General features: G+C 42.9%; 1 protein-coding gene across 22 annotated transcripts in view; it reads left to right on the top strand.

The window, feature by feature from the left end:
* The window catches only part of PPP6R3 (protein phosphatase 6 regulatory subunit 3), a 129,944-nt gene that overhangs the window by 41,942 nt on the left and 68,534 nt on the right, over positions 1-19,468 (top strand). For 18 of the 22 annotated variants that reach the window (XM_057553735.1, XM_057553733.1, XM_057553740.1 and 15 more), the window contains 2 exons: positions 14,264-14,496; positions 19,012-19,198. In XM_057553735.1, the coding sequence (XP_057409718.1) occupies positions 14,264-14,496; positions 19,012-19,198 (420 nt within the window). The remainder of the gene's footprint in view (positions 1-14,263; positions 14,497-19,011; positions 19,199-19,468) is intronic. The other 4 variants (XM_057553742.1, XM_057553739.1, XM_057553743.1 and 1 more) reach the window with 1 other exon arrangement.

The raw sequence follows: 19,468 nt of genomic DNA, 5'->3' as shown, positions 1-19,468 counted from the left end.
CATATTTCATCTTTGAAAATGTCTTTTTATGCATGTAGGTACTGCCACATTCTGATACCAGCCCACAAGCACGTATGATTTTAGTTGAGTATATTCTTCACTTAGAAGGCATGAAGCATTTATAGAATTCCATTAGGTTCTTCTCTTTATTTGCCTTTTAGCATGTCATTACTTTGTAGATTAATCATTTTCAGTGGAAGGTTAGGTGAAAGCTCTTCAATTGCATAACTAAATGGATTTTGGAATAGGGAAGTTTCCTTCACACTTTATTAAGTTCTGAAAAATGCTGTGTAACTGTAGTTTGAAAATATATCGACTTCAGATTTGTATGGGAATGGGCATCTCACTTATTATTTTAACTTCAGGTAGCACTTCAGCAAAGGTGAATTTCCAGAGCCATTCAGGGTTCAGTAGCAGTGGTTGAGTGTTGTTCTCATTCAGAAAAATTTCAGCCTTGGCCCTAAGCTCCAAAAGTAGTAAAAAAAAAAAAAAAAACAACATTACTTCCTTTTTTTTTTTTCTTAATAAATTTATTTATTTATTTTTGGCTGTGTTGGGTCTTCGTTGCTTGTGGGCTTTCTCTGGTTGCGGTGAGTGGGGGCTACCCTTTGTTACGGTGCGCGGGCTTCTCATTGCGGTGGCTTCTCTTGTTGCAGAGCACAGGCTCTAGGTGCACAGGCTTCAGTAGTTGTGGCTCGTGGGCTCAACAGTTGTGGCTTGTGGGCTCTAGAGCGCAGGCTCAGTAGTTGTGGCGCACGGGCTTAGTTGCTCCGCGGCATGTGGGATCTTCCCTGGACCAGGGGTCAAACCTGTGTCCCCTGCATTGGCAGGCGGGTTCTTAACCACTGTGCCACCAGGGAAGCCCCAACGTTACTTGTTGTAAGCCATTAAACTACAGTGTGATAGGGCAAGTCAGAAACTAGTGATGGTTAAGTCCATGAGAGTAAATTAAGTTCACTGTTGACATTACTGGTTCAGTAACATGTGAGGGATCAAAAAAAAATCTCCTGAAGTACCTGCTTATAAAAAAAAGAAAGAATAGCTATAAGCTTTAAACACTTTACATTGTCACAAGTTTTGTGAATTTGTCCAATGAAGCCTTTTTTTCTGTCTACACACAATTTTATCGCCATCAGTTGTAGCTCATCATGGCAGGTTCTACTGCACGTTGTAGTGATTTCATCTTTTCTTAGCTTCTCTGACAATATTCTGCCTGTAGCTGTTTTCACATGCACTTTTCATAGAAGCTAATTCTTCATCACTTCAAACTCCTCAAATAAATGACAACACTCAGATCTTAAACTCATCAAGAATCAAGGAAAATCATCATTGGCTTCTTTAACTTATTAACAAGCCACCTTAGAAACCAGCTTTGATTGAAGCTTTGTTTTCATTTTTTTATTTTCGTGAAGAAATTCTCCTGTAATAAGATACTCCATTTAACATTTTCTGACTTTTCTGACTGTTCCTTTCTTGTGAGTTGGGAATACTGTGATGACTGCTTAGTCTGGTAATGTCGACATATAGTGTGTTGTTTTAGCACAGGGATGGTATGATTGCATAATGAACAGTGCTTTGCCATCTAATTTCATAACAAAATAGTTCACATCCCATTGTACCTTAAAAACACAACATTTGAAGTCCAGATTTTCTTTTCTTGTTTTGACATGTTGCGTGTGCACTTACAATAATAATATGTTGTAGTATAGCATATGGCACTCTGAGCACTGTTGAGTTATACCCGTGTCACTGCGATGTGGAGAGCGCCCAGCTGCAGTGCGAAGTGATAGCACCGTATGTGGTCTCTTGTCACAACTGCTCAACTCTGCCCTGGTAGTGTAAAAGCAGCCAGAGACGGAATGTAAAGGATGGTGTGACTGTGTTCTGTTAAAACTTTATGGTCACTGAAATTTGAATTTCATAGAATTTGTACAAGTCACGAAGTATCGTCCTTTTGATACTCCCCCACCCCCAAACAGTTAAAAAGGTAAAGACCATTCTTCGCTCAGGGCCTGTATTTATAAAAAAGGTGGCAGACCAGATTTGGCAATCTCAGTACGGTACCCCGAGGTGTCCTAGGTCTCTGGAGTTGCTTCACACACTCATGGTAGAAAAAATGGGGTGGGAAGGGACCTAAACTGAAAAGGTACCATTGTGGTTTTTGCCGTTGGTTGGATTTTTCTATTTCTTTGTTTTTTGTACGTAGGAATCTTAAGTGCATGTAGTCACCTCATAGTCTTTCTGTTAGATAGTCTTTTATAATACCCTAATTTTAGATTGTGCTTATATTTATAGACCCCATCCTAAATGCCAGGGATTGTGCTGCTTTATATTTTCTTTCTTTTCATAATTTTTTATTTTATTTTATTACATAGGTACATAGCTTACATAGGTGCATAGTTTAAAAGTCAAATGGTATCACAAGATTTATAACAAAAAATAACAATCGTCTCTTTCATCTTTCCCATCCTATCCCCTCCTCATCCCCAGCCCCTAGTGAGTAAGTGAGTTACTTACTCACTAGGAGCTGCTACCTCCATCTCTTAGCTGTTTCCTCATCTTTACTTCCTTGTACATTTCTAAATTATATACCTGTAGGTAGCAGTTTCTAATCTATCTTACTTCTAACTATGAAGATTAAGGTTTAGCTCTTATATGCATAGCTCTTTCCCTCTCACATCTCCCAACATAGTTAAAGCACAACTTTGGTTAAGATCAGTAATAAAAGTATGTATATTTTGGTTAATTAATCCCTAAATCTCTGACTTTATTTGCAGAATCCTTCTCAACATGGTAACATACATCTGGCAATACACTTCCTTGGACATATCCTTTCCAGAGCCCTCTGCCTCATGGTTTACTCCAAACTGGTTCCTCTTGACTTTGTCTGTAGCTGCAGGTGTCCCCCCTTCTGGGAGTCATCTTTGCTTCTCTGTGTGTTGGATCCCTGCCCTGGTCTCATGGATTCCGTGTCTTCCCCTCATGGCTTACTGCCATGCTTTAGTGAAGCCCATTCTCCATCCAGTAGCTTCCTCAAGAAACTGTGAATAAATCTTTCAGACCTTCCGGGTCTAAAAATGTTCTTTTCTAGAATTGCTGTTGAGGAAGCTGATGTCATTCTGATTTCCAGTCCTTTTATAAGTTTTTCCTCACTAGAAGAGTTTAGATACTCTTTTTTTTTTTTTTTAATCTCCGATACCACGGACTTTCACACTGTGTCTTAAAGGATCTTTTACCACTCAGCGTGGTGCCTCGTGTAGGTCTTAAGGGGAGAGTCACTTCTTTATGCTCTGAGAAAAAACATTTTTTGACAAGGGAGGTTAGTGGTGAATTATAATATGTTCTAAAACTTTTGTTACTTGGATGTTGGACTTCCTGAATTGTTTCTCCATTGTTGGCATTCTCCTTGGCTGTTGTTTCCTTTTCTTTGTCCTTTATTGTTGTTTTTCTAGAGCTTCCAGAAGGGTAGAGAATTGTGTGGGTTTCAACCCACTAAGCATCTGGAAGGTTGCAGAATCCTTTGCTATTTTCTTGTTGAGACTCCATGTCAGCCCAAAGGTAGCCATGCCTTTTATATCACATAGGCTTTGAGAAGAAACTCATAAAACAATGTGGTGATCACTAAAAATAGTCTTTCTGTCCAGAACGGGAAGTTGTCTGTTGTTGCCCTCGTCGAGAATCATCCAGGCTTCCAGAGCACCTCCAGCCTTGGGGTCTTGAAGGTGTTGGTGCTCCTAACCTTTAGCAAGTTCCTGCATCTTCTGCTCACAGATAGGACAGATAATCTGTCCTTTTCACTCACTGGCTCTCATTTTTTCCCTTGGGCACTGTCCGTGATAGTATAAAAGAGCTTTGAGATATTCAAAGCTAGTTATTTTTTCCTCCAAGTGGCAAGTCCTTCCGCCACCCTGGTCCTCTTTGGGTGCCATGTGGTTGGCAGTCTCTTCATCTGCCCCAGAACAGGATATGATATTGCTTGGCATGAGCTGATCTGCCCAGGGAAGGCTTCAGTAGGGTTAGTATCTCCCGTGGTCCTAGACGCGGTTAATCTATGACACATTCTGAGGGTTACTTGCTTATTAGTCACAGCATAATACAACTTTATGTCGAGCTTATAATTAACTAAACTCTTTGGACTTGTTTCTTTCTTTAACAGTTTTCTTAGGCCTGGCAACCTCTACCCCCCACCACATGTCATGTTTTTCAGTTTTTATTTTAAAAGGACTTTACATTTAACCATGTTAAGTAAATTTCTCTTGGTTTCATCATGTCAGACGGTTTTTGAATGCTGATTCACTCGTGTTTTCTGTGCATTTGGACAAACCTGTGGCATTCTGGTCTATCAGCTCTGATAGCGCCACTGGCCACAAGAGCTGAGCTCCTCCAGTGTCACCACCCACGCTCTTTGGGCTGAGCTCCCAGCCAGCTTGTCTGTCAAGTGATTCTTTTCCCTGCCCATGAAGACATGGGGTTCCCGTCCATGAGTGTATCCCAAGAGCCATTAGATGGCAGGTTGGCCTGCTGCTGTTTCCCTTCCGCAGGCTGGCCTGGGGCTGGCTTGTGCTCTTGATGACTGCTGCTGGGACCGGTCGCTCACCGGGTGTTCCGTGCCATGATGGGAAGAGCACAGACTTGGGAGCGCGATGGGCCTGGGCTTGAGTCCCAGCCCTGGCCAGCTTATTCACTAGCTGTGGTCTTTGGTAGATCATCTCACCTCCTAGAATCTTAGTTTTTGCATCTGCAAATGAGAGCGAAACCTTGAAGGGTTGTTGTGAGGTACAGATAATGTATCTAAAATCATCAAGCCCAGAGTCTGGCATATGGTAGGCACTTAATAATTGTGAGCTGCTATTAGTCATTTTTCCTCCTTTAATAGAAAGTTGCCGTATCAGACCATTTACCGTTATTGTGGAATAGCTCGAAGAGATTAAGGAGCTGTAAAGGCTGTAAGCAGTGTTCACGTCTCGTGTTCTACACTGAGCTTGGGCTCCTGAGCAGAGTCTCAGCAGTCCAGGAGTCTGCTTTGCTGGTAAAATATTCCTGACGGAAAGCACTTCCTGGAGGTTGACAGGTTATTACTGCTAGTCTAGGGACTGTTGAGATAGCCCTAAATGCTTTATGATTATACACATTATTTATGTCTGTCTGTCTGTCTGTATGTGTGTATGTATGGCTGCCGTGGGTCTTCGTTACTGCACGTGGGCTTTCTCTGGTTGCAGCGAGCAGGGGTTACTCTTCGTTGCGGTGCGCAGGCTTCTCATTGTGGTGGCTTCTCGTTGTGGAGCACAGGCTCTAGGCGTGCGGGCTCTAGAGCGCAGGCACAGTAGTTAGTTGCTCGGCTTAGTTGCTCCGTGTCATGTGGGATCTTCCTGGACCAGGGCTCGAACCCATGTCCCCTGCATTGGCAGGCAGATTCTTAACCACTGTGCCACCAGGGAAGTCCTGATTATACACATTTTGATTAAAGTTTGCTGGGCAAGGAAGATTGAAGGTTAAAAAAAATGGGGGGGAGCTTTAAAATTTGTGACCAATTTACCATGTCTGTCTTCTGTTACAGAGTTGCTTATAACTCCAAATTAACCAGGATAGTTAGCTCATTCTTAAACTGAAGCTTGTTTCTTTTTGCCCTTTTTTCAATGGCATCTCAATATGCTCTAGAATTTCTGATTTGGAAAGGCTGTTCTCATTGGGCATCTTGTCTGTAACGGACATATGAATAAAAAAGTAGCCACTGTCACTTGATTCAAGTTGGGTGACTCACAAACTGCATGTAACTGATTTCACTTAGTAAAAACATGGGCGAGTTGGATTTTCCAAGGCTTTCCCCTGCCCTGTGTTAGTATAGAATTCTCTTTCTAGCTCTGCTGTTTTCATACTGTTCCTGACTTGCTTAGGACCAATCTTCCTCCCTGCATTTTTATTTATTGTATTTATTTTTTGGCCACGTCGCACGGCTTGCAGGATCTTAGTTCCCTGACCAGGGATTGAACCTGGGCTCGAGCAGCGAAAGTGATGCGTCCTAACCACTGGACCACCAGGGAATTCCCATCCCTACAGTTTTAGATTAGGAACTCTTGGATTATTTCAGATAACAGGTGTTCTAATCGCATCACGTTGCCTCTGGCTCTCCAGTTACATGTCGCTTCTTTCTGATATTTGAGTCAGATTTGTTGACAGCTCTGCCTGGTTTCAGAGATTCAGAGAATTCTGGATGCTTGAGATGGAAAACCCTCTACTTAGAATTTTCTGATTGGACTTTTGTCATGTTCTCTTACCTACACTACACCCTCCCTTTCAGTATGTGGGCACGTGTGTGTACATGTGTGCGTGCACACACACACAGAATAGACACCTAGATCCAGCTAGGTTTTCTTTGCCTTTATTGCTTTGATCTCTAACAAGGCTCCTGGCAAAAACCTGATTACCGGGACTTCCCTGGTGGCACAGTGGATAGGACTCCGCACTCCCAGTGCAGGGGGCCCGGGTTCGATCCCTGGTCAGGGAACTAGATCCCACATGCATGCTGCAACTAAGAGTTCACATGGCACAACTAAGACCCTGTGCAATTAAATAAATAAATATTTAAAACAAACAAACAAAAAACCTGATTACCATTGTGTCATCCTCATTACTTGTCTTTTTTCTTTCCAACCCCTTAGTCTCACTTTAAAAAAAATCTTGTTCTTAGTATAAATAAGTCATGCTTTGCATATACTCGTATTGAAGTTTTTGAAGTTGTGGAAATTACGCACAGAAATTCATGTCCACTTGCGTTTTCATAATGAGAACTTGTAGGGACACATCACTGTACTTTAGTGTGGACTCTGTGACAAAAGTGAGGCTGAACTTTTCTTGATTGGCAGTTGGCTGTTTAAATGTAAAAGTGAAGTGGGGGATTAAGATCGCACCTCTTGCCTGTCCACAGCATCTTAGAGGTGTATCTGGAGTTAGCCCCAGGGTGTGGGTAAGCATTTGTTTTCTGAGGATCATGTATTTCCCAGATAGCTCAGAATTCCAAGGGCAATCCATAAATTTGTATCATCTGATACCTAAGTACAGCTAGGAATGAAAAAAACATGAAAATTAGGCTTTGATTAATTATGGGTGAAACTGGAGGGGGGATAATAATTTAATGTGAAATCTCTTAGGGAATAACTTGGTTTTCAGAGTAGAGGCTGTTGTAGGGCCTCACCGTCCTCTGTGAGTTCTTAAAACGGTCTCTGGGTCACCGCTCTTTATCTAGGCTCACCCCTGTCCAGTCCATCTTTCACGTTGACAACATTTAAACTCTAGATCTCATCTTGTTGCTCGTTTGCCTTGTCTCACCTGACTTCAGTGTCCCACCTCAGTGGTCTTGTCTTCAGCACTCCCTTCCCTATCCCACATTTTAGTCATATTCAAACACATGGCTGTTCCGGGAACAGGTTAGACCTCTTCCCCTCTCCGCCTTTGTGGGAGTACAGAGTCTATTGAAAATGTACTTGCCACAGCCTAAATTTCATCTCCTCTGTGTCATTTTCCTCTGCTTCTCTTGAGTCATTTGTTTCTATATACTGTGTTAATCTTTGCTATAGCTATTTTAATGTGCATTTATCTCAGTTAGAACGGACTGGCTTCCTCCCTCGCTTCTGCAGCAAGCCTGCCCGGCTCTGCTGTGCGTTCGTGCATGGTTCTTTGAGAGCTGGCTTTGCGTTGCCTAACCTTTCCTAGTGCCTTCCGAAAGGCTCTTTCTTCTTGTCATCAAGACCTTCTCCCTGCTGTGAATTTCTTGAAGCTCCAGGGTCTGTCCTCCATGCTTGTAGGATCACCTGCTGAGCCCTACCTGTCTTTCGAGGCCCAGCTTAGGCCTCATTTACAGCCAAGTCTTTTCTGTCCAGGCTCCCCTCCCTTGAGCTCCTTTTCTACAGAACAAGTTTGGAGTTTATGCCATTTATTTTCCGTATTTTCTCTGTTTTCAGTTTTATTGTATTCTTCAAGAAAGTAGGCACCATTATCATATTACTCCTGCATTCCCCAGTACAGTGCATATTAGTGCTTTAAAAGTACCTGTTGATTAATATAGTGCATATTAAGTGGATTTTACTCCTTTATTTGCTACTCTGAAAAGCTGAAATATCAAAGAAAGTTACAAATTAAAACTGGGAAAAGCGTCTACAACATCTGGATGGTAGAAAACGTTCTTTGGAAGAAGCAGTTTCAGAGCTAATACAACAAAACTGGCCCTGAGTTTGTATTGCCCTTTCCTCTAAAGAAATTCGTTATCTCTAACTGGCACTCTGATACTTGATTTGATTAGTCTAGTGTTCGGGTGGGGGTGAGGGGACAACTGTGTGAGTTGGATACCTTTGCGAAGAATGGGAGAGGCAGCTACTGGGTAGACTTCCCAGTCCTTTGTGATCTTTTTCCTTAGTACTTAAAGAGAACTGCCATCAAAGCCCAACTGTTACTCCTTCTCGATGTTGCATGTTTCTGCCTCTTCGTGTGAAAATTATAGCTTTTGCCTAGCCTTGAGCGTTGCTGTTGGGGGGAGTTTATCGTTAACTTATAACACAGAACTGACCTCCCTTCAGAGTGACTCTGCACTCTGCTATTTGTAGATACTTTCTTCTCTGTCCCTTCCTGGTGGCCTGATGCTCTCAGTGTACAGAGTGGCAACCACCAACCCTTCTTGAGCCTAGCCGTTCCCCCATTTGGGTCTTGTTATACGTGGCCCAACTCAGTTCTCCGCACACCTGAATCCAAGCCCAGGGGTCCTGCAACTCCAGGTGTCTGGACACTGGCAGAAGCAGGAGAGCCAGTAAGAACAGCCTTTCAGCAGCTCGGTTTGTTCACTACACCCTGTTCCCAGGCTGCTGGGAAACTCGGCCAAAGGTTTGGGGTAAATGTGCCTGCCCCTCGCGGGGTAATAAGCACGTTGTTTTGAACCTGAATGGAGGCAGTGAAGACTCAGTTTTCTCTGGGACCAGTGGGGAGTCTATTTTTTTATATTAATCAAACATCATTGTTTCCCAACATGTTTGAGTGACCTGGGCATTTTATTTTTCATCGTAATATTTTTGAATTAACTTAGAAAATGAAATAAATTCCCAGAGACACGTACCTATTTTAAAATTTGGCCAGGTGTATTTATACCCGTAATGAGCCACTTGTAGCCCTCCTGATTCAAGCTAGCATTCTCCATTATCACAAGGTAAAGAATTTGAAATTTTACCTTTTATCCCTACAAATATTCCTAGAAATTAGAGGCTAAAAAACAGTTTTAGTTTTCTTGTGACCTACTTTTTTGAGTTAAGAATGTCCAAGTTGTTTCTTTTATATGTATATATATATATGTGTGTGTGTATATATATATGAGAATAAACATGATTTCCCAGGTATGTTTATATTTTAAAAGAAAGGAAAACCGTGGCCCATAGCCTCTCCCCACCCATCCCACATTGGCCCTTGTGTGGAAAAGGTGGGTAACTATTGACTTTGGCTGTGGAAGGAGATGGGGAAGATATTTTAGTACTAGGAGAGAAACTTTGAATCATAATTGTAGCAATCATACAATTTTAGCTGTCTTGTCCCGTATGGCCACATGTGACTCTTGAGCACCGGAAATGTGGCTGGTCCAAATTGCGATGTGCTATGAAGTTTCAAAACACCCAGATTTTGAAGACTTAGTACCAAAAGAATTACATGTTGAAATAATAATGTTTAGCTGTATGAGGTTAAATAAATACATTTAAAATTAATTTTACCAGTTTCTCTTTTACTTTTTGGTGTGGCTGCTAGAAAATTTAAACTTACATGTGGCTCACATTGTGGCTTGAGTGATGTTTCTGTTAGCACCAGCTCAGGTGACAGTGGAGGTGTTGCGTTTCTTGTAGTGCTGAGGGCCGGGGCCTCTAGAGAGTGCTGCAGGCAGACTGAGGTGTGTAGGGATTTGAACTTGGGGAGCATGTGCTTGCATGCCTTTGTGTAAGACCCAGAAAAAATTTGTATTATAAATATTCCCTTCATAGCACATCTAAAAGAAATAGTATTAAAAATTTGTAACACATTTTGTTGTCTTGAAGTCTTTCCCCCTGTGTTATCTTAGGTGGATGCAGCTGCTTCTCATGTTTGTGTAGGTTGTACTTCTTACTTTAGGTGACTGCAGCTATCTAAACTGGATGTATGTTGTGCATGTGTGTTGCAAGACTGGAGCATGCGAGGAAGTATTTAGGGTATGGGATCTTGGGGATTGAAGTGGACCAGTTATGGAATGGCATACCGGAGGCTGGCTTCGCGGGTGTGCGGCCTGTAGTCCCACGGGGCCCACACCCAGAAACGTTAGCTTTCAGGTTCAACTGCTGTCTTGAGATTCTTCATAATCTTTGAATCTCTTTTTGAATCTTTGAACCTTGTGCCCTGGGCCAGCCATTCCTGGGTACAGGTTTTCCACTATTGATAGCAGTTTGCAGACGTGGGCTTTACAGAGTACAGTTTACCCTACTTGGATAGAAGATTGCCAAAATTAGGCAGTTAGTACATACGAATAGGGGATTTTGTATTTTAAACTCATTAAAGTTCTTCTTTGTCATTTCCACAGTTTCCTTCTCATTTGTAGGCGGGACCATCAGCAGTTTCCCTCTCCAGAGCTCTTTAATAGTTTACCTTTTAGTGTGTTCATGGTGTCATTTTTTCTGGCCTCTGTTGGAAAGTGTTATGTTTTGCTTCTGTTACATTGAAGGAAAACCCACTAATACCAGCTTGTCCACAGGGAGTTTCTGAAATAAATGACAGTCACGTGTTGGTAGAGTAGGCTTTTCCTCTGTTTCTCATGGTTACATGATTATTTTGAATATACTTATTGCAGTTTATTACAAATGATCAGCAGTGGTTTAAACCCAGGACAGCAGCAGCCTCTGAGGACTTGCTGGAGGTGCAGAATCTCGGGCCTGATCCCTGCTTTCCTCAATCGGAATCTGAGACTGTGTTTTCATAAGACCCCATGGAAGTCTGGTAGCACTGGTTTAAAGCTCACTTGACTTCAAGGGGGTGGTATGTTGATTACACAGAAGCTTCCAGGTGCTGAGTGCCGATATGTCCCAGCCACCATACTGGGCCTTTTTCATCTACTCGCAGCCAGTTTACTTGTTTGAGGATATTGGGGCTTAGAGAGGTGAAGTGGTTTTCCTGAGGCCTCAGTGCCAGGCAGTTGTGGAGCCAGCATTGGAATCCAGTCTGTTTAGATGCTTAAGAGTCCTAACAAGGTTTGAGGAGAAAATGATGTTTATTTGATGAAAGCATGTGGTTGTAGGTGGTTTACATAAACCACAGTTGGGCCCTGTTGAATATACTCTACCAGCAGAGCCCTGGCAGATTCTGCGGAGGCACTGACGTCCTTCTCAAACCTCTTGCACGTGATTTAACCACATCACCATACCAGGTCCTGTGTCATAGAGACAAGGTAGCACCTTTTGTTTCAGAAACAAAGTGTCACTGCTTAACTGCTTTTGAAATAAAGGTACTGTGGCCCAGGTTTTGCTTCCAAGAAGGATGATATTTTATTAATTTCACAGGACCTTTAATTAAAGCAGTTGATCTATGACGAGTAGATTTATGGATCCTTTGGTCCTATTTTATGCATATATGGTGATAATTTTCACTTGTGTCTTCAGTTATGAGGAAGGCAGAGCATAGCAGAGGTTGTCCTCTATGGCATCAAGTAACAGTTAACTCCTGCCCACATACTCTTCAGCCCCTGTGGAGAAAACCCTATTTTCAAGGTACCTCATCCAACTTATAAAACAATTCTAGGATTTTGCAGAAAGATGGAGGGTAGTTTGGTTTTACCATTTCTCTCTTTGTCAGTATTGATTTAAAAGCCTGTGAATTGGTTCTGTAAGAAATTGTATCCCCTCTTATTTCTAAATCCTGTTGAAGTATACCTAGGTTAAGAATTTTAAAGTGTATTTACGTTTACTAAAAGTGAGCTGTTGAAGTTCTGACTTTTTTCAGTTTTTTCAGAGTATCGTAGTTACATTTTTTAAAGGACTCCATTTACCTCAGGGCCCTGGGCAGCTGAACTTTGTAACAGTTAGTTCATACCTAGCTTGATTTGACTTCAAAGGGCACAAATAGAAGTAGGGCCAAGCCAGGGGTAACTAATTTACCAGTGCTGTTCATTTCCAGTCAATTTGCTGTTTGGCTAAAAGATAGAATACATAATGTTTAAGAGTCTACTGTGGTTATATTTTATTTTTAAGTTGGTAGTATACCTACCCAATTTAAAGAAAATGCACTGTGGAAATGTATATTTTAAGGTGTTCTGATTTGAAAAATGCTATTCTAATTTAGGATAGTGGAAAGCAAAAGGAGTTAGGCATTTTAAAACAGATAGTTGCTCAAGAATTCCTTTTCTTGTGTATAATAAAGTAAGTATAATAACACACTGTGTCGTGGGCTCAGGAGTTTGGAGGAGCTGGTTGGTCAGGTGGGCCATCCTGCTGGAATACAGGCCAGGTGTGTATGATGGCTCATCGTAACCCGGCCTCGGACAGGCTCTCAGGTCGGCAGGCAGCGATCTTGCACGCGGTGATTTGGGGGGGGAGGCACCTTCCTTTTTGGCTCTGCTGTCCCTTAGGGCCTTTTTTGTCATCAACATCCAGCCAGATGCCAGGGGGAGCACATGGAATTTTTTATGGCTCACAGCACATTGGAGAAAACTGTGTAATGTGGCCGTACCTACCTGCCCGAGAAGTTGGGGACACGGTCTAGGTGAGTGCCTAAGGAAGGGAGAGGATGGATCTGGTAGACAGTCCCGCCTGACACCACATGGCTCCGCCCCTCTGGCCAGGCTGTGAGGACTGTGGGGGGCATGCCCGTGTGGGTTCAGAGATGGCAGAAAGGAATGTGTTAGTCAGCACTCCGTTTCCTCTTGAGCAAGGGATGCTAAACTTTTTCTATACAGTACCAGCTAGTAAATATGCAGGCCACACACGGTCACTGTCACATATGCTTCTCTTAAACAACCCTTTAAAATTATCAAAGCCGTTCTTAGCTTGCAGTCTGTGGGCTGGATTTGGTCTGTGGGCCGAAGTTTGCCAACACTTGTTATTTCATTACCACCAATTATCAGTTTTCTCTGTAAATCAGTATATGATGAGTTACCTTTATAAGGTTAAAATTTTGGAAGTCAGTTTTTAATTGAGGCAAATAATGTGATTATATCTTGATCCATATTTTAGAAGTATGACTTTGGTTTGTAGACATTTATAGTTTTCAGTTGATGAATATGAGTGTATATCTTGTTTATAACTAGCCAGTAGTAAGGGCTTGATATCAGATTTGCTTTTGTGGTTTATTAGTACTTTTCATTATACTTTGCCTTTATGTGTGGGATTACAAAAAAATGAAAAGACATACTACTTTAAATGAGACCTTTTTTTTTTTAAGACTTAAGGCTAAATTATTAACTGTGTCCAGTTTTCTAACTTCAAGTGGAGAGACCGTTAGATTAGCAGAAATTCGGCTTATAGACCAAAATAAGCACATACTGACCTGATACCAGTGGGACGTGGGAAGGTATTTGAATGTCACTAATGGCTTTTCAGTCAGTGACTTCGCTGAAGTATTTGAAATAAGGAAAGTGAACTCTTTTGTCAATCTGTAGACATCCTAGGATCGAATTTTCCGTGATCAACTTTGAAGACAAGGTGAATGATTGTTCTTTAAGGTGATTTTGGTACAGTTTTTTGTTTCTTTGCTAAGAATGGCATAGGTTTTACCATTTTATGGCTTTCAGGTTTTCAGCTGTGAAAGTGCTGTCCATGGCTAAAAGTTCTGGTTCGTGGTGGTTATTTATTTAATGTTGTAATATTCTGAAGAGTACCATGTACTTAGGTCTCAATACTTGTCATTTGTTACTGAAGATATTAGTTCTGTGTAAGAATGTATGTTTCGCCCTGAAGAAAGGGTTTATTTTCTTCCTTTCCCAGCACTAAATTCTTAAAGTATGGGTGGGTTAATTTTGCAGGTTAAAATCATCCCAGGTTTTAGCATTCTTTCAACATTTTCAAGTCAGAATTTTTTGTTGTCGATAAAAATATTTTCTGAGAAGGAAAAAATCTTGCCAATTTTACTTATTTAAAAAATATTTTATAGATTCTATATGGAACTTGTTTTTCTTATGTGACCCAAGTTGACATTTTAGACTGTAGAACTAGATGGAAATTTGAAAAATTAATATGTGAAGTTGAAATTGTATTTGAAATATTCTCTGCATTTTGTTTAGAGCAGCATGTTTTGGAAATTTGATCTTCACTCATCATCCCACATAGACACACTTCTAGAAAGAGAAGATGTAACACTGAAGGAGTTGATGGATGAGGAAGATGTTTTACAGGAATGTAAAGCTCAGAACCGCAAACTTATAGAGTTCCTGTTAAAAGCAGAATGTCTCGAAGATTTAGTCTCATTCATTACTGAAGAACCACCTCAAGACATGGATGAAAAGATCAGATACAAGTAAGAAAATTCAGTCTTCTCTTTAGGGTGGGGCTGAAGTGAAGCAGGGGTAGGGTATATTATCGTCCTTATTGTCTAGCAGCTCTGCAGGGCTGCCGTAGACCAGTTACAGAATGTTAACATGTCAGGAGCGACAGGCTCAGTGGAGCAAACAATCCGTTCTAGAACTAAGTCCAGTGAAATCACAGGATTTTTAAAGTGAATGTTCTAAATTTTGGCCAAAAGGTTTTGTCTAAGGGCAAAGTGCATTATAAACAGTGATAAAGTTTCCTAAAATAGTAAGACAATCCAAGTAAGTATTTTCTCTTTTTTGCAAATAGGAAGACAGAGATGATGTGACTACTCAAGATCACACAGCACATCTGGGTCAGAGCTTGTTTTATGAACAGTGCTGCTGATAAAATAAATTCTGACCTTTTGTTATCTGAAAATAAGGGTATGGGTCTTGGTGAACATTAGTGTAGCTAAACTTAAGCAGCTAACACCTTGGATAACGGCAGTGGATTTATCTACTTCACCACTGGTGTCGTCAGCTTATAACACTTTGTATTTGGACCCCTGGAAACTCTGCGAATATTCCATATGTATTTAAATTGTTGGGGTTTCAGTTAGTTACTTTTCCATCTCCAACTCTATTGAAATATTTGTCCCCCCTCTCTGCCTGAAAGTAGAACCAATTCAGGAACAAAACAAAAAGTCATTGATTATGCATTAAATAAACTTAATGGAATAGGAAGAATTATGGCCTACAGTAGGTTCTCCTTTGCCCTTTCCCCCCCAGTCTGCCCCCTTTTCAGATATCCTTTCATTTCTTTGTGGGGAGAGTTTTGCTGTCAGAGGAATAATACTTAGTAATGCTTTCAGGTTCTCGTGGCTTGGATCTTCAAGGAAGTCGTGTTCTCTGCCAGCCATTAAGGTTGACAACTAGCATGCAGCACGTCTCCACTCAGAGAGCAGTACCTTAGAAAAGAAAAGGACAGAAATTTGACAGGAATACCAGTGTACTCCTGTCGCCCCAAAGATAGATACTTTGCTACTTTGGAATTCCCTTCACAGTGAACCAGCATGTGTGGGTGCTGCTTGTCGTGGGCTTATCCTGGCCGGAGGCAACATGGTGTGGGCTTTGTATCAGGCCCACCCGGGATGGGTGTAGCCCTCTCCTAGAAGCTCTGAGAACTTGAACAAGAGACTTACCCTTCTTGGGTCTGTTTTCTCACATGCTGAATGAAGCTAATACTTCTTTAACTGGAGAAGAGTAAGTTGCTTATTTTACCAAAAAGTAGTCGTGGCATCTGTTGTATTGCCATGCCAGCGTTCTTTGTGCTGCCCTTGAGGTTGAGAGAGCAGGTGTGTTTCCCTGGGCAGGCAGCCTTCTGGTTGGCACCATTTCGAGGGAGCATGGCTTGCGCTGAGCAGAGCAGTTCCCTGCTGCACTTCTGGCCTGGACAGAGCCACCCGCCGTGGTAACATACACAGAGCTGGATGACTCGGACAGCTGGATTAGCGCAGGGTGATTTTTCAGAGGGGTTCTGAAAGCTTCTCTGGGTTAAGGTTGACTATAGTCATCTAAGGAAATTTAGACTAGTGCTTTTTAGTTTACGGATGATGGGGTGATTGCTGTGGTTTGTGAAGTTCATAACTGCATATCAGTTACACATGTGGATTGAACCCATCACTTTTAATCCAGTGATCATACACAAGGTGTTAGAAAGTTTGTCATTTTTACACTAACTTTTTAATCTTAATGACAGATACCTCAGTTTTAAATAATTTAGCAGAAATTTGAACAGAACTTTAAAAATAGGTCCTTAAGTAGTAGTGTAAACCCAAAAGCTGAGATGCTGTTGGTCGGGTCAGGTTCCCACAGAGGGACTTCAGAGGCAAGAGGAGAACCAGGAGGGGTGCTTCCCTCAATGTCGAGGGAGGCCAGGCTTCAGGACGGGGAGATGGGACAGGGGGCCCAGGGGATCCAGGGGCTGTGCTGACAGGCCAGGTAACCATTGGCATTTACAGCGTGGAGCACACGGGCACCTTCAGTGCAGGTTCTCCGGGTTGGTGGACACGGAAGCCAGGCTGCAGTGCTTCTGAGGAAGAATTGGAGACAAAGCAGAGAGTTCTTTCAAGTAGTTCCCTGGAAAAGGAGCAGAGAGAGAAAGTGGGAGCTACAGGCAGATGTGGAGCCAGGAGAGGTGTGGTGTTTGTTTTTTCTCATAGATGCGAGAAATAACGGTCTGTTTATGTGCTGGTGAGGGTGATGAGCGCAGGGGGAAACGGGGCTGGTGTGGAGGGAGCGGGAGATCTTGTGATGCTCTGTGCTGGCCTCGGTGGGAGGGCGTGTGGTCGAGAGGACAGTAGGGTGGCTTCATAGTGGGAGCAGGAAGGGGACCGGGTGCAGGTCAGGGGTATGGTTGGGCTGGGCTCTCTTCCCATCGCTTCTGTGTTCTCAGGACAAAGCAGCTGAGGTCAGAGGGTGGGGTGGGGCTGGAGAGGCCCTGCTGAGGGGTGGCGTAGAGGTCTTGGGGTGTTTCAGAAGCTTGTTTAATCTTAGGGAGGTAGAGTGAGAGTTGCCCCAGCCTGTTCCGAACCAGAACTTTGAGCCTTTGTGTTCATGCCTGGGCCCCCACGTGCGTGCTTCTTTAGCTCGGTCAGACCTCCCGGTCACCGGTGGAAAAACAGGTGAAAAACTTTAAAAGCTGCCCATGCGCTCCTCTGGACCTTCTGCATCAGAATTTTGAGAATACTCCCTACACACTGGGTTGCAGCCGGAGCTGGGGTCTCCACCTTTTCCCAGTCCTTTGCCAGCAGCTTTCAAATTGGGGCAGTTGAGCCGACTCCACCACCCCCTACCCCCGCGCCCCCAGCCCCGTTGCAGCATTTGGACAGTTTTATGAAGTAGAAACTAAAGGGGAATTAAGACAGCTAGCATTTATGTATTCCAGGCCTTCTTCTCAGTATTTTGTATGTATTATTCTCCCCCGTGAGGTAAGGACTTGTCTTAATATTGCATCCTTGGAAACTGAGGCCCAGAGAAGTTAAGTAACGTGCCCGAGGTCATACAGCTTGTAAGTGGTGGAGACAGGTTCTGAGCCTAGGTGGTGTGACTCCAGAAGCCACACCTGTCGCCACTGCTTGCTCCTGCCTCCGGCACATTGGTGACTTTGTATTATGGGGTCTTTGAGCCCATGTGTTCTGTAAAGTGAGGAAGGCTTTAATTTGATTGAGCCGTAGCCTCCGGAAGACAGCAATTTGATCATGTGATCTTTGTGCCCACACACCTGCCAGTTCTGTTGTCTGTCTTTGATTTTTTTCTCCTTGCAAAGGTTCCTTTGGGGATATTCTCATACGGTTCAGTGTTCCTCCCTCATGGCAGACCTGCGAGGTGCTGCAGCTTCTGGTCTGTTGCCAGTTGCTTCTCAAGCCAGTGGTCTCCAAACAGGCAGCTGCTTGCTTGTCTTGGATGCCTCAGGGGTGCTGCATGGGTTCCGGCCACAGTCTTTACCCCTCTCTTTTGTCATACAGCTGCTTCTGGCTGTTTTGTCACCTCCCTGTCCTGATCAGGATTTGAGCTTGCCACTCCCTGCTACTCACCTGGGAGGGATAAAGAGCAGAGAGGTGAACGATGGGAGGGGGAGAGTGTAGTCTGGACGGGCCTTGGAGTCTCCACTGTTGCTCTGAGAACAGATGAGAAGTCATTTGTGGTAAAAGAAGTGAGTGGAGAAAATGCATCTACTGCCTACTTTTCAGAGAGAGTGCTCTGGCGCTCAGGGGCAAACGTGCTTTAGGGGTACAGGTATTTCTAGGGCCGTGGGGCCTGTGGAAGAGGGCTGTGTCCCACAGCAGTGAGATCTGATGGTGGGCTGATCCCACAAGATCCTGGAAGACTGGTGTGGAGAGCTCTGTATATGGTTTTCCCACCTGGGTAACTCAGGCCGTGTCCTGTTCTCTCTTGAGTATATCAGAATATTTATTCTCTTAACATGTCATATGGACTGAACACTTGATAAGCCCAGCTTTCTAACTCCCGTTACAACCCATCTGAGAATACAGGCAGCCTGTCCAGGAACCTAAATGTGTCTTGAGTAGTTAAGGGTGCTGTGTGCAGTGCAGTTTCCTGGAAATGGGCGTCCCCCGCGGTTGTCCTTTGAGCTGTGCTGCTTTGCCTGCCGGAGCAGGCTGCTGAGGGCTGCGGCCCCAGGCTTTGACCTGCCCCATCGCACCTCCTCTGAGGAGGCCCCGCCCTTGCCTCCTGAGTCCCAGGTGTGCTCTAGTTTTGTTGGGGAAAATGTATTCCTATTAAAGCTTGGTTTAGAAACCATTTTTTAGACACAGAAGAAAATTCACTTTATAATCTCTCTAGATTAAATTGGACGGAATGGATTGAAATTATTTTCTAATTCCCAGAAGATGACTTTGTTTATTTTTCAGAAAGTTTTAGGAAACCTTTCTGATTTGCATTTTACTTTATGTAATTAAACCGTTAATACAGATGATGATACGAGTGTCCTTTTCTTCTAGGTATCCAAATATATCTTGTGAGCTGCTCACTTCTGACGTCTCCCAGATGAATGATAGACTGGGAGAAGATGAATCCCTGCTGATGAAATTGTATAGCTTCCTCCTAAACGATTCCCCCTTGAACCCACTACTTGCCAGTTTCTTTAGCAAGGTGCTAAGTATTCTTATCAGCAGAAAACCAGAACAGGTAAATACTGTTTTCCAAAAAGGTAAGTATTAGGGCTGATCATCCCCGTGAGATGATCCCCCAGTAATTTTGTTGCTTCAGTGTTCTGAGTGTGCCTTAAATCCAGGTTCTGTAAAAGAATATATTTTAAACCTTAAGCATTCTAAATGCTTGCTGACTTAACCCTGACTTACTCATTAATGAATACATTCTAATTTGACCTCTTCTTTTCTGAGTACCTCACATCTCAGTTTTTCAGTATACTTTGGCTTCCTCTTTCGACAAGTGGTT

Source organism: Balaenoptera acutorostrata, chromosome 9, assembly GCF_949987535.1.
Source record: "Balaenoptera acutorostrata chromosome 9, mBalAcu1.1, whole genome shotgun sequence".
NCBI classification, from domain to species: Eukaryota; Metazoa; Chordata; class Mammalia; order Artiodactyla; family Balaenopteridae; genus Balaenoptera; species Balaenoptera acutorostrata.
Note: the sequence above shows the minus strand (reverse complement) of the source record. Positions and strands in the feature narration are given on the sequence as shown.